The 15943-nt window shown below is 38.4% G+C and overlaps 1 protein-coding gene across 1 annotated transcript in view; it reads right to left on the minus strand.

Annotated features, from left to right (window-relative positions):
- LOC140227256 (signal peptide peptidase-like 3) overlaps positions 1-15943 on the minus strand; it is a 158698-nt gene that overhangs the window by 58302 nt on the left and 84453 nt on the right. Inside the window, 2 exon segments of the mRNA XM_072307678.1 lie at positions 1756-1872; positions 6896-6996. Of these exon segments, the coding sequence (XP_072163779.1) occupies positions 1756-1872; positions 6896-6996 (218 nt within the window).

Consider the following 15943-nt stretch of genomic DNA (forward strand, 5'->3'; position numbering starts at 1 on the left):
TAACTAGAATTCCTTGTAAAATATTTGACACAATCACGGCAGTTGATAAATACTCAAGCATTGAAATATTTAAAGAAATGTTCAAATTGCATAATCCCGCAGCAGTCCACAAGACTAGCAACCCCATATTATTACACTCATGTTACATGTAACTACAAATTTCTTGTAAAATATATTGACACAATCACGGCAGTTGATAAAAACTAAAGCATTGAAATATTTAAAGATATATTCAAATTGCATAATCCCGCAGCAGTCCACAATGATAACACGCACAGTGGCAGATCCAGAGGGTTAAAAACAAAAAAAAAAGAAAAAGAAAAAAATGAAATGAAACCTGGAAGTGACACCAGAAATATTAGTTGTGCCTCCCCCCCCCCCCCCCTTAAAGAATTCCTGGATCTGCCCCTGCATGCACGTCGCAAAATCGCAAATAATTAGACTGGGCTGCCAACGTTGACAAACGAAAATCAGAGAACGTTCCAACGAGCAATCAAGGAGATAATCACACATTATTTGTATCTCATAACATGAAAATAATATTTCAAAATAACAGAGGTATCATCGCTCCTTGTCAGGAGACAAATAATTATTTTCAGGGAGCCTCTGGAAGGATCGTGGAGACTTGGCGGGGCCGTATTTGGTTTGTGAAAAGATTCTGTTTGCAACTTCCCCATGGCCTGGCATTAATTAGAGACTCTGTTTGACAATGTGGAGGCTCCATTGCAGAAAATTTTGGAACTATGCTGACTGAACAATATGATGACGCTCAAGTGCATGAAATAACGCTCCACCATAGATAAAGACAAGTTTTAGAGCTCTGTGAGCAAATACAGATGACTCCCATTCTAACAAAGTACTTGGAACTGGCAGATTTCTTTCGTTATGTTGAAATTTCATTATAGCAAAACAGTAAAGTATACAAAGATATGTGGATCATAATTTAGGGTCCTGAATGTTTACCGTACTTCGTTGTAACAAGATTTACGGCAGTGCACTGTGTCATCATGCTAATAAACCATTCAATGAATGGTCTGTTCTAATGCTGATATGTGAAATATCAAAATTATTTAATTTGCCATCTTCAATGCATTCAGTATTCCTTTTCAAGCCTACTTATTCACAAAGCTTCATATTGACATCATGTCCAAGACTCATGTAGCATGCAGGGCCATACAGCTCAAAATCTCATTTCTGTTTTTTCCTGACTGGAAATGTTAGCTTCAGCCACACTGGCAAAATTGCGCAAAGTCTAAGTTCTTGAAGTAGTGCCAGTGTGACCGCAAAACTTCTTGATGCAACTTCGCGCCGAAACTTCCCACTCAAACTAAGGAAATGTCCCATACCACCCCCCCCCCCCCACAAATCTTCTAAAAGTCTGTGCAGTCTGAATGCTCACAACTGACACTTCACAAAATTTGTCACATGACCAGTCCACTGCCTGTCTGCGTCAGTGCCTCTGGAGCATGCACTAATTGGAATGCACATGTGTGCATTGCTGCCTTAACAATCAATAGCTGTCAGGCGGCACACGCTTTCTTCTTTGTTGCACATGCGCACCAGTGTGACCCAAACTTTGAGGACTGAAACTACAAGAATTTTGGCTGCAAGTGTGGACGAGCAAGCAACCTTTGCAAAGAGTTCTTGAAGTTAAACGTCTCTTTATAGTTAAATGTCGGTCTATAGTTGTGCAGGTGTGACTGCGGCTGCTGCTCAAAAGTGACTTTACGTTTTTCGATTTTTGCCGGGACTCACCTGCTGTGCAAACCGCAAACACCATCTGCATGGAGTCGAAGAAGAAGAACATGACGAGGAGAGAGATGGAAGCACCAATAGGGAGGAACATAGCCTGGGTGGTGTCAATACTGTGAACTGTGGTGGGAATACAAAGAAAGAAATATGTTGTATACAGATAAACAACTGAACAAAGAAGTTAATACATGGATTTAAAGAGATAAATAGACAGACAAATAGATTTGAACAATACCAATAAGAATTGTGAAAATGATAATGATAATACACGCACTACTAATGCTGCTGTTTCTGCTGCTGCTACTACATCTACCACTACTACTGCTACTATTACTACTACTACTACTACTACTACTACTACTACTACTACTACTACAAATGATACTAATGAAAAAAATAACTAGGAATACTTCTGAATGGGACAAATAATCTCGCCAAATTGCCCTCACTATGGAAGGCAATAATCATGTACATGTGTACACATTTTTCTCCAAAAAATTGATATGGATATATTAAAGAACACCTTTGATGAATGTCTTACATGTACAGTCAAACCTGTCTATAGTGGTCACCTGTCTATAGCGGCCACTGAAAAGTCGTCGTCCCCCCCCCCCCCCCACCTGTTTAAGACCCTGTCTATAGCGGCCACCTGTCTAACACGGCCATAAATTTTGTTTCCCGCGGTAGATTTTAACCTGTCTATAGCGGCCACAAACCCGATAGAGCCGTAGCCGAGCCGATAATTCAGCATGTTTTTTTCTGCTTTGTAGCCAGACCAGTTATTCCTGGGCAACATTCAGTGATTGCCACTGCTGCATTCATCACTCATTGCAGTCATAATGCACTAGTGTTAAGCTTTTTTCACGACTGTTACATGCTACTGAGCAACAATTTCATGAACACCGGTATTGTTCAATGCATGAAACACATACAGGTGTGTATACGCACACACATACGTACAATACGTAAGTACTTATAGATCTATACAACAATGATACATGTACATGTCGGCAATGCACACAAAAGTTGGATAACCTGTCTATAGCGGCCACCTGTTTATAATGGCCACTTTTTTCGTCTCCCTTGGGTGGACGCTATAGACAGGTTTGACTCTACATTGTATCTACAGTAATTAATGTGTAAATGTTTTCCAGCAGTCACAAGTGCCACATTTCAAATCAAAACCTCCAAAATTGAAGAAGTTGGCAATCCACACAAATTCTGTACTGCTTACTTGTAGAAATGTTGTTATCAGTACAATCCATAATCCAATTCATTGACCCCCTTCCCCCCCCCCCCCCCCCCAAAAAAAAAAAGGAGGTCTTGCACATCTAATTTGAGCCACATTTGCTGAATGTCCAGTCAGGAACTTCAAAACTAAGGAAGCTGTACATCCTGAAGCTTCTGTACACTTCATTTAAAAATGTTGTTACCACAGTAACACATCGTTCAACATTGGAGTCATGAATGATATATCTCGTACATATCCTGCATTGTATAGCTGTCACATGTGTCGAACAAAAAAAAAAAAAAAAAAAAATTAAAAAAAGGGAAAAAATGCTAAAAAACTGAGAGGGCTAGCTCAATCCAAAATATTTTTGTATAATTTTGACTCAAAAAGCTGTTACCATGGCAATGCATTGCATTTGACATCGACGAAAGACAGAGCTTGCACATATACACTGCAGCTGTCAGATGTGCTATATTTCAAATCAAACACTCAAAAACTGAAGGAGTTTGCTTGAATCACAATATTTTTGTATGTCTCTTATTCCTGAAAAAAAAAAATTGTTGTTACCATGGCAACACATTTCCCGACAATGACAGAAAATGTGTCTTGCACATCCACATATAATTGGTGACATGTATGCCAAATCATAAGTCAGCTGCTGAAAATTTAAAAAGTAGTTTGAAAGATACAATTTTGCAACATTTTGCATCAGAGAGAGAGAGAGAGAGAGAGAGAGAGACCGTCTGTGACTTCAAATTTGTGGAAGCTTGTTCATCTCTGTTATAGTTTGTTTGCTTCAATAACACCCAGTGACCAACATAACATGTTGTAATCCTGAAACCAGCTTTAAATAGCATTTGTTTGTGGGAGGCAACCCATGCATTTTACCAGACAAAAAACATTGCCATTGTCACTGTCTGCTTGTACAGCAGACTGTTTTGTTTAGTTACTTCCGCAAAGGGAGGAGGTTATGTTTTCATTACCGTTGGTTCGTCCGTGTGCAAAATAACTAAAAAAGTAGTTAATGGACTTGGATGAAACTTGCAGGAAAGGTTGAGAATGACACAGGGAACAGATGATCACATTTTGGTAGTGATCCGGAAATTTTTATGGATTTTATGAAGGATTTTCAATATTTTGGCAAGTAGGGTCATTGAACTTGGGAGTTCAAGCTGCGCATTTTGAGGTTTTCATACGCGCAATAAAGTGCGTGCTCTAGTTTCTGCTGGGGCGAGGCGCACCGTGCAGCTGGAAGTTTGTTTTGTTTTGTTTTGTTTTTCCCTCACTGGGATTTTATTATTCTCTTTCATCTGTACACGTAATACATCATATTTCAAATAACATCATACTTTTTAGAATTCAATACAATATAATATACATCAAGAAAAAAGGTGTCTAAAGAGACACCATTTTTTCTGAAACACTTGCAACTTATGATTATTTCTTGCAATAAACTTCTCTTTATCATAATATTCCCTTATACTATATTTACATAAATCAAAACGAGGTATTATTTTTCTTATTTTACAAACATAAATTTCATATCTCACAAGCATGGTAATACAATTCAATGCCGAATTGTTAATACCCCCAAAACCAAATAATTTATTTTCCGTCGTAAATGTTTTTTCTAACCCCGTGTTAACATTAATCCATTCTCTTACTTCAACCCACAATCTATCAACATATTGACACTCACTCAAAAAATGTATTAAAGTCTCAACATACACATTACAAAATGAACATTCTTTTCTTTCAACCAATCCAATTCTATTCAACATCTTATTTGTATATAAAATTCTATTAACTACTTTAAACTGAAACCATCGTAAATTAACATCCTCCGTGCACTTGAACGGGGCCAACGAAAAAGCTGGAAGTTGGAAGTTGATGAAGTTGAGCTGGAAGTTGATGACGTAACAAAAGGTTTCTATATCGGAAATCGGGCCATTTTCAGCATGCATACGTGTGGATGGAAATCATTGATCTCTATGAAAGAACAAGATCATCGGTGGAAATTAGCTGCATGGCAGAGGTCTGCGCTCTTGGAGTGCTTTCTACTTTAGTTTAGTTCTGTTTTTTTTGTTTGTTTTTTTTGCGTGAACTGTACTAGAAGTATACTAATTTCGTGCATAATGTGTACTACCATTTACCAACAATTTGATACTATGTGTCCTTTCTGTAAAATTTCAGCCACATGTGTGCACATACATACCATTTAGTGGTAATTACCATGGAAGATTTAACAAGTTAAAATAGTGAAAAAATATGTAAACCAACAAGTACTGGCAAAAACTGATTTTCAAAAAACAAAACAAAAACAGAATCAATCTGTTGTTTGTGTTGCTTCATTGATATCGAGCTGATCAAAGCAAATACGAAAGCCAACAGAGAAGTGACAGGCAACAGAGATTTAATGAATGTTTGTGCATCACTTCATCTCTTGATAGTACCAAATGGAAAAGGAAAATTATAAAACATGCAATGAATAAATCAATATCAGGCAACTGGCTTTATATGTAAACACAAAACTGCCCTGGACAGACTGCCGATCACAATTTTTGATTGAAGAGTAGAAGATACAGTGTGGAAAAGATATAAAGCTCTACATAATGACATCAATATTGTCTTCTATAACCCCTCCCTCCCTCTCACCCACAATTCCTTGAATTCTAACAGGAGTCGACGCCCATCTTTCGCTCCCCCCTCCCCAGAACCGCTGCTCTTCAGCAATCAACCTATCAAGGCCCATCTCTCTCAAACACTGAACCAGGACAACCGCAACTGTGCTCGCGTCGCCTAATCTAATATACTTCTCATTCCGCACATCTGTCTGTTCCCATCACCCTGATTACACCCAGAAACACAAGCCAGAAGTGAGGATGTTCAACTCAGGATTTTGTTTCTTTTCTTTCTTTCTTTCTCTTTTTTCTCAGGGCAAGTGGTCTTCAAAGTTAATGAGAACAACTCAAATAGCTGATGGCAGGTGATCTAACAAAACCTTGTCTCTGTCAACTTTCAAACAAACAAATTATTTTTTTTTTCATCTCAACCATCAGGTGTTTCTGCCGACTACAGCTGGCCATTTTCTCACTCTAAAAGTTTTGTCAAAATACATAAACAAACAAACAAACAAAGAGAAGAACGACAAACAAGCCAACTACATAAATCATTTTTGCTCCTGGTCAGGCTGTAAACATCATCTATCGATCTGTTGCCAGCACAATTTGCATGTACAAGTCAGGGTTCAAAATGTCCTGTAGGGTACCAAAGGAAATACTCACTGAAGAGAGATTTAATTTCAACATTTCGATCACATTTTTTTTTTTCCTTCTTCAAGAACTAGAGGGCCAAATGGACATGGTAATTACTGGGCAGTCTCTAAATCCCAACAACCACACATTATTAGGAGCGAAAAGAGGTACTATATTTATACATTTTTTTTTTTTAATGCTCACCATTAATAGAAGAAGCAAATGTATCAATAACTGTAACAAGGACAGACTACTTTAACTTCTACCATTTTAAAAGAAAAAATAAAAGATATGTTACTATAAAGATTTATGTAATTGATGTTTGACCCAATAAATGGTGATGGGAACACAAGCCAAATGTTGATTCTTCCTATAAACCACTGTCCAGAGATATGTGTATATTGTTGTTGTTGTTGTTGTTGGGTTTTTTTTTTTGGGGGGGGGGGAGGAGTAAGTATGTCACGATCTAATGAAGATGTGGAATGACTTTCATCCATCAAGCATTAAGTAACCATTAAATAACCTTTAATCTGCACCAACAAATTTAATCTGAACCTTTAAACTTTAATCAACACCTTTAATCTGCACCAACACACTAGCAAATCTGCAGTTAGAAAACAGGTGCCACGCCCCTTTGAAAAAAGGGGCACCCTCTCACCATTCTCTGCTGCCGGTTGGATCGGAGCAGTCGTCCCCGACAGGTTGTCTTTCTCCTCCCGCTGGAGTCGCTCCTTCTCCTCCTGGTCCATGTTAAGGGATCTGCAGGGGTATTCAAAGAATCAGAGACTGGTATCATTTTTCTGCACATGAGAGCAGATATTTTCAATAAGGGATCTGCAGGGGTATAGGACAGAGAGTGGTGCAGGGGTAAAGAATCAGAGACTGGTATCATTTCTCTGCACATGAAAGCAGATGCTTCCAATAGGACCTACAGGGGTATAGAATAGAGAGTGGTGCAGGGTAAACAATCAAAGATTGGTATCATTTCTCTGCACGTGAAAGCAAATACTTTTAGTTAGGGATATGCAGGGGTAAAGAATCAGATAGCGGTGCCATTTCTCTGCAGATAAAAGTAGATACTTGCAATAAGGGATCTGCAGGGGTAAAGAATAGAGAATGGTGCAGGGATAAAGAGTGGTGCAGGGGTGAAGAATCAGCGTGGTATCCTTTCTCTGCACTTGAAAACAGACACTTTTGATAAAGGATCTTTACGGGTAAAGAAAAGACAGCAATGCAGGGATAAAGAAATAGAGAGTGGTATCATTTCTCTGCACATGAAAGCAGAAAGTTCTAATAAAATCTGCTAACCAAATGAGACAGAACATCAGAACATGCAAAATGACATGAGAAAAGGATCAAGAAGTTTGTAGTTGTCTGAATACTGGCGCTGCGGTCATTACAAACAGTGCTCATTGCATCATCTCTGTCACATGACTGTGATGTCACTCAAATATCACACTTTTGGGCATGAAACCTCATTGATTTTAAATAGCATTCTTTAAGGACATATTATATTGTATAAAGATATGGACTGTTTTTGAGAGCATTGTTGATATCATTGCCCTTGAAGGCTGATCTTCACTCCATGATATGACACCAGGAGAGCTCTTGCTTCAAGGATCATAGCATGGAGTTCAGATCCCAAGGGGCAATTGATATCAATTGTGTCCTGAATAACAGCAACCCATATCTGCTCTATGTAAAAAAATATAATTCAATCAAACTCTACTTTGTCGGTCACGACTGTTCTAGCCAAGTCACACACTATTTTATTATGAACAAATTGTTTTCTGCACTGCAATTGCATTGGATACAGGTCCCCCTGTGCTGTAGGAGCCAAGAGAGTACAGTACTATACACGTTGTACATATTGTTGTACATCTATAAATACCACTACAAACCAGAAGAGTGCAGTTTGGTACTATTCGGCAGTTTGAGTACCATGGGGCTGATGCCAGGTGTTGAAGTTATACCATCAATTTCAACCAATCAGAATAGAGGATTTATGAAATGAGGAATATAAATATTGCTACAGATAAAGCATAATTTCTGTGCAGCTCAGGCATATACTATGTGATAAATTACCCTTTGGATGACTGGACAATGCAATATAACCCCTTCCATCTGATGAGATTATGAGGTAACAATATTTGTGCATACGTGCCGTGTGTGTGTGTGTGATATAAAACTCATTGTTGCTGGAACGAAGAGGACAATGGAACAGTCCAAGGTCAATATGGTCAAATTTTGCCATTTTGATTGTCAGCCTGAGGAATGCAATATTAGCGGTCAGAAGATGCAATGCGAAAGAGGGAGAGCATCAAGCCATCGTCCAGCCAGATTGACCGTCCATTAGGAAGCAATCCCATCCTGAAATGGGGATGAAGTCCATTAGTGTCCTCCCCAGAAAAAAAGAAAAGGTAAACAGCAGCATCACTGCCGAGTGCCTCATCATCTGGCAATCACATTTATACAATCAAAGCGTGCACGTTTTCTCGCAAAATGCATACAGTACCCCCGAACCTCATCTCCAACCGCACACCACAAACACACACACGCACACAAACACACAGACACACAATCCATCCCATCCCCCCCCCCCCAAAAAAAAAAAAAAAAACCCCACATAACAAAACAAAGACAGCATATGGCCTGCGTCTGCCCTGCGGCTTCCCAGCAAAATCTGATCCATCTATTCGTCAGCCATAATGGAATTGGATGGGCCGATTCACACCAGATGGGGGAACGTACTTGTACCTAAGCACTTTCAAATGTGGATGGGGCTCATTTGTTCTTGTTACTGTTATACAACTCAGACAAATTGAGTCAGTAACATGTTTGTGACACCTGTATATATTTGATATATATCCAGATAGGACAGCTTTCCATGCATGGTCACTTGTCATGGCTGCCATAATTCACATGCCTTGCTGTACAAAAATGAATAAGTACACAAACTACATCATGGCAAACGAAAGAACACGTAATTTGACAGTCGGCCCACATTAGAACTTCAAGTCCCCTGGACGGGAGGCATTTATACTACTTAATACAACTTTACAACTTGCATATCATCAGCCTGAAAGTGATATCCCCTTCAGTACTTTGTTCCCCCACACAGAGAATGAAAATATTATTGGAGTCATGAAGATAAAAATGGCAGAATATTTCTCCTTCTCCCTGCAACTGCAACTGAAAAAAAAACAAAACAAAAACAAAAACAAAAAGGGTAATGGATTTAACTAGAGGAACAAGGAGAAGTCAGCATTACTAATACCAGTACTTTCTAGTAACTCTCTGTGTCTTATCTTATTTTTTGTTTCCCTCAGTGCGTTTCTCCAGAAGAGGGAAGAAGGGTAGCAATGAACATCGATAATTCATGAAAAGATGCATTTTTCAGGACCTCGGAGGATTCAACCATCCATTTCCAAGATGCTAACGGGGCAATTGAGGAACCGAAGAAAGCAGATGAATTTTGCAACCTCCTTGCAAGGGGAAACGAACCAACCAACAAACAAGCACACACACACACACACACACACACACTCACACACACAAACAAAACAAGAAGGTTCTATTGCTTTGCTAGGTGTAGCTACGGTGTGGCATAAACAGAGCTCAGAAGATGGGTTGTGACTTTAAGATGAGTGAAAGTCTTTAAAACACGGCCATGTTCTCTATATCAAGTGGTGTAACAACTACATAAGATACACTTCAAGCACAACTGTCACCTCACCATTTTTGGAAAATTAAAATGACACCTCACCAAGATTGCTGTAATTGATGTTTAACCCATTACATGCTAATGGGATCAAAAAGCAAATGTTGATTACTACATCACCATATAGGTTTCTTTTTATCAAGGCTGTTTGTTTGTTTGTTGTTGTTTTTTTTTTTTGGGGGGGGTGCTATGTTTTGATCGAAGGAAGATAAATGTGCTACGATATTGAAAGCAGCCATATGATATGTGTACAATATATGATAAACACAAGATATTCATGTATACAGTGTATGTATAGTAACTAAAATTTCCCCCACTTTCTTTAAAGGTTGCACTCACAGTCAAAAGACAGAACTGAAGAAATGATAGGCTTTTATGCAGTTATCTCACAGGGAACAAAACCCTCTTTGTGGTTGACAGTAATCATTCTGCACATTTAAGAATTTTGATACCAAAGTGAGAGTTCTCCTCCATAAAGATCTGAGCAAAATGGCAAGTTTAAAGAAAAGTGAAATAAAGAATATTTAAGTGCAATCTGAGAAAACATGAGGTCCTTACGGCTATTTTGATGTAAATATGTCATGAGAAATAGCGTCTCCATGGCTTTTCAAAACATGTGCTTAACTCATGAGACTATACACTTCCATGCATGGTCAGTCATCCTACTTTAAGTACTCCCCCCCCCCCCCCAGTTTGTCAAATTTTCATGTGTGAAAGTGACCACTGTCAGTGTTTTCTACACACATATCAAATTTCCAGACTTGATCTTTCTCTATTTGTCTGTCTGAGTTCAGTCACATTTTTAATAACTCTCTATTTGATTCTTTTCTCTCTTCTTCTTGATATAAAGTTCAATCTAGAGTGGAATTTCTTTTTGTGGAATTTGATTTTCCTGTGTCTCGAATGGAGCATACAAACATATTGCCCTTGGTGTGGCTTACGCAGAATCATTTTAAGATTTCTCTCTCTCCAGAAAATGTGATATTAGGGGGTGTTTCAGATTCAAAATATGCCGCAAACCTTGCAGTAAAATCATATTTGCAAGACCAAAACAAGCTTTCCTTCATTTCTTCTTCTGCTCTTCTTCTTCTTTTTTTTTTTTTTTTTGGTCTCCATCGGACACATTGTATTACACAACTCACTTATACATTAAAAAAAATATGAGTTTTGTCATAACAGATTTTGAAAGAAATATATTTTAATCACCTGATGTTATGCACATGCTGGATGGAAGTCATTGCATGCATTTCATATGTTGTGGCACGCATTCTCAAATTTGGAATATAATTTCATAAAAGACTTATCTTTCTAATAGTATTTAAGTAAATTTAAAGAATTTAAGGACAAAGTGAAACTTACACTAGGAATTTCAAAAGGAATCAAACTGGTACAAAGCAACAGTTGTTACGTGTTCTCTATTAAACTGGTATTTACAGTGTATGACCAACGAACTGCAAATTCTACTGAAAACCGCTGCAGACATCTTGAAGGAATTAACGTAGCGCTGGTTGCCACAGCAACGCAGTGTCGCCGGCTAATGCAATTCTTCCGGCCATCAGCGGAAGGAAATGTAAATGCTTGAGTCTACAGGTAAAGTGAGGAGGGTAACAACACAGTTATCTCTATCTCAGGGCGGGAGAAGAGGGCAGGTGAGCTGAATGCATGAATTTTATAAACGGGCTCTGGATGGGGGTATGGAGAACAACCCGAAAACATAATGCCTGCGGCACCCTTCGGGTGGAGGCATAAAAAGGGATGAAGGGAAGGAGGGAGATGAAGACAAATATGAGGGAGGGGAGGAGGAGAGGAGAGGTGAAGAATGGGAAGAAATTAAAGGAGAAGAGATAGCGAAAAATGGAAAGGAAGATGGATGTGGAGAGAGATAGGAGAGGAGGAAGGGGCTGAGCCAGGAGGAAAGGAGGAAAGGGAAGAGTGAATGGGGTGTGGTAGTATGGGTATGTGTTGAGGAGGTGACATGACATTAAATGCTCCTGCGACAATTGCTGCGGTGTTATTTTCACTACGGACTTAAGGTCAGGGTTACCGTTGTGTTATGGTTTTAGGCTTAATTTGAAGTGGGGATTAGGATTAGGGTTAGGGTTATGTTTGTGGGTAGAAATTTTGTGGCTTAGCATGCAGATATTTTGTGGGAGCAATTGTCGCAGATCAAGCAAATGTCATGGAACTGCTGAGGAAGAATGATGATAATGTTCTGATGATAGTGCTAGAGTTTAAAGTGAAGAAGCCACGAGACCGAGGATGACCGAAGAAGATGTGGAAAAAGAAAGGTGGAGGAGGAGCTTGGGATGGTTTGCTTGAGAAAGGAGACGTCTAAAATTGGGTGAGGTGGCCGGAAAGTGTGAGAGCGGTTGCTTTTAGAGTGAGGTAAATCCAGCCACCTCCATTATTCTGGATCAAAACTGAATGATGATGGTGAAAACTGGATGATGATGAAAGATGATAAAGAGCAGAGAGGAAAATGAAAAGAAAGAAGAGAGGAAGAAGGTGGATGATGGACAGAGAGAAAAGTAAGGCAGAGAGTGAAGGAAGAACAGAAAAGAAAAAGAGTAGATTGAAGAAAAAGGAGGCAGATATTGGATAACAGAAAAGGGAGGACACGGGGAAAGACCAGGAATAAAGAAGAGGTGGAAAAGATGGAAGGAACTTAGAAGGAAGGAAAGGAAGGAGATGGCAGGAAAGGGGAGAGCAGGGAAGGAGGAGGAAAGGAAGGAGAGAATATAGGGTAAAGAAAAGAATTTTGATGGGACTGGAGAAGGCAGGCATGGAGAAGGGAGATGAGAAACCTACCAAAAGCTGCATTGAGCACAGTCAGGCCTACTTTTTTTTTTTTGCATACTGATTGAAATTCTTTCAGGCATAGATCCCATTTTCTGGCTCAACCGCAGAAGATCAGTACAGTTCAACTCTATCCTCTAATTTATCACTCGTTTGACACACAAGCTAACTGTAGACATTGCTCTCTTTCTCTATCTCTTTTTTTTTCTATCTCTCATTGAAGTTAATGACCACAAATTGTGCCCAAGCCAATAAGAAAGCAAACTTCTGGTCAAGAGTCCGGCAAAAATTGCTGTTCCCAAAATACAGATGACGAGAAACGGATGACTAATGTCATATCTTTATTGTTTAGCACCATCATCACAGAGAGCTAGGAGAGAGATTTAAAAAAAAAAATAATTAGATTACATGATATGTTTGATATCTAGCATTCATCTCTTGTTGTGTTAAGATTACTTACAGAACAAAATCTTCTAGCCCAAAACACTAAAACTTACTTTTACTTCTTCTTTTTTTTTCTTTTTTTTTTTTGGGGGGGGGGGGGACACCCAGGGTACAGCACTGCCACCCTAAAAAAAAGTAACAAAGTTAAACAAAATGGTAATTTAACAGTCGGTACTCCAGTGAACAAATCATACAGATTGTTGATCATGAAAAACACTGAGTTTGTTTTATTAGTAGCTCTCTCTAAGCCGTTTACTGATGTAGAAACTTCCTTTTTCATCCATATTGTCATTTCATACTTTAAGACTAAGGCTGCTCTCTTGGGAGCCAATTATCAAAGAATTGGTCGTTCCTCTTTAACCAATCATGTTGTAGGTCCTTGGAGAATTTTGGCAGAAGAAATAATCAAGTTGTTATTATTAAGTTGGACAAATTGGAGATAGATTGGATGGAACTAGTCAAATTCATGAAATCTGCAAATAATCAGACAGAAATTAAGAATTGCCAAAATTTTTCAGCTTTGAAATATTTCATGTACAGGATGTGTGGGGAGTCTCACAAACATTTCACAGCATTTTTCAAGTCTCATTGATCACCCCACAATAGATGTTTCATTGAAAGTCAGGTTGCCCAATGTCCATTTTTCTTTACTGTAAGATACTGCTCTGATTTTCAGTGGTACCTTACTCTTCTTTCGTCAATGTCAAAATTATTTGTGCATTTTTCTCTGCTATTTAGCTCAGTTCACAAATTACTGTTTCATTGAGATCCCACTGGAAAATTTTGTGTCATTGTTGGCTGACCAAAAAAAAAAAAGAAAAAAAAATCTGCATAATTCTCTCTCTCTCTTTTCTTCTCTTTCTCTCATTCTGTCCTAAGTCTCTGCCTCTTACTATTTCTCTTTCTCTGGGGAAAATTAAATTTTAATCAGCCTTGAGGCCAGGCTAGATTGGCCATTGTGCTCAAAGACAATGTTTTCATTTCTCATGAGGCAAGAGGTTTCGCTGGAGCTCAGTGACAGCGGGTGAGGAAATACGACAGACAACCTTCACTAGTGAGAATGAGCACTGGAGTATGATGACATAATTCAGTGACTGAAGTTCAGTTTGGTATTACACATCAGCCTCAGACGCATTATGGCAAATAACAGGATATAGTTTTCTTGGTATCGCATCACAATTTGCTATGCATCTTTACACCACTGCTACACAAACTATCTTTTGTGTAGCAGTTTTCTGTACAGGATACCATTTGGAATATTGTTCATCAGGTAAAAATGCTTTTCGAATTCGAGTAGGAGGATTATTTCCTGAATAAGCTAGTGTGTCTTGGGACTGCCATCTTCAGAGGATGGACTGAAAAGTCATTTCTCCCTTTAAAGCCAAAATTAGGCCACACTTGCACAGTATTTGCATCACATTAAAGGGATCGTGTAGTTTTGGTTGTTGGTCTAACATTTTTTTTTTTTTGTGAGATAATGAGAAACCTCTTATGAAATATGAAAGAGCATGTAATTCAATGAGGAAATCAATGTTTATTTGATGAAAATTGGTTCTGAAATGGCTGAGATATCCAAAACAGAGCTATTCTAATAAAGTGTGGGACCCACATTTTATTACGATTGCTTTGTTTTACTTTGTTTTTGGATGTTTCAGTCATTCCAAACCCGATTTTCATCAAATGAACTTTGAATTCCTCTTAGAATGGTATGCGCTGTACTATTTTTTAAGTGTTTTCTTGATATCTCTGAAAAAGTTCAAAGCCCAATTCTCATCTCCACCAATACTGTACCATCCCTTTAACAACACACAGCTTGCAGTCCAAAATTCCACCACGTCAGAGCAGGATAACATATTATCCCATGAAGTTCAAAACCATATGTTTTAATGGTGCATCTTTTTAGTATGATTCTTGTCATTCATTGCTAGTATTTGAGAAGGTTGAATGAACATTTCTCTTTCAAATAAATGAAATTGAATTTGACTCATGTTGAATGGATATTTACTAGTTTGTTGTTGTTGTTTTTAAATCTCAGATACAGAATTCGGGGCTGCACGCCAACCCATTATTTCTACTAGTCTAGCCTGTCTGTAGGACCAAAAGGTACCTAGTTTTTATATTTCTTACAGGTCCATTCCTGAAAAAGTTACTGGTCCGACAGTGATTTTCATATTGGTCTGGAACTGTCAGACCAGTGCCAGTGTGCAGCACTGCAGAATTATTCAAAGCCTCTAAATCACTGAATTTACAGCAACCCTCCCCCCCCCCAATTCAGCAACACATCTCAGAAGAATAAAGTTAATGTTTCAACTCGAATTGGCAAATTTGGCTTTTGTAATGAGCAATTCTGTGTATAAGACTACAGGTTTGTCAGACAAAATAATTGTAAGAAAAAAAATCCAAAGTTTGAACTTTTGTGACTGAATGAGGAGAGGAGAAGACAAAAGAAAAATACCAAAATACACACAACACAGTCTCCTTGAACTACGTTCACAGATGGCAAATTTTGAGACACCTAGAGTAAAAACAACAGCAGAGTGAAACTTTCACACGTCTTGATTCCATTACCAGCTGAAGGTGAAAAATCTGATGCACCCATAATGATCTCAAAGAATACAATACCCTTTGTACACAGTTCAAGTGTAATTGAACACCACACTTTTAAAATTGACTTTTAGACTTTTAAAATTCATAGATCTAGTACAAGTAAAATCAGTTGAACAAAATGGTAGAAGATTCATCTAA

This window comes from Diadema setosum, chromosome 4, assembly GCF_964275005.1.
Source record: "Diadema setosum chromosome 4, eeDiaSeto1, whole genome shotgun sequence".
NCBI lineage: Eukaryota > Metazoa > Echinodermata > Echinoidea > Diadematoida > Diadematidae > Diadema > Diadema setosum.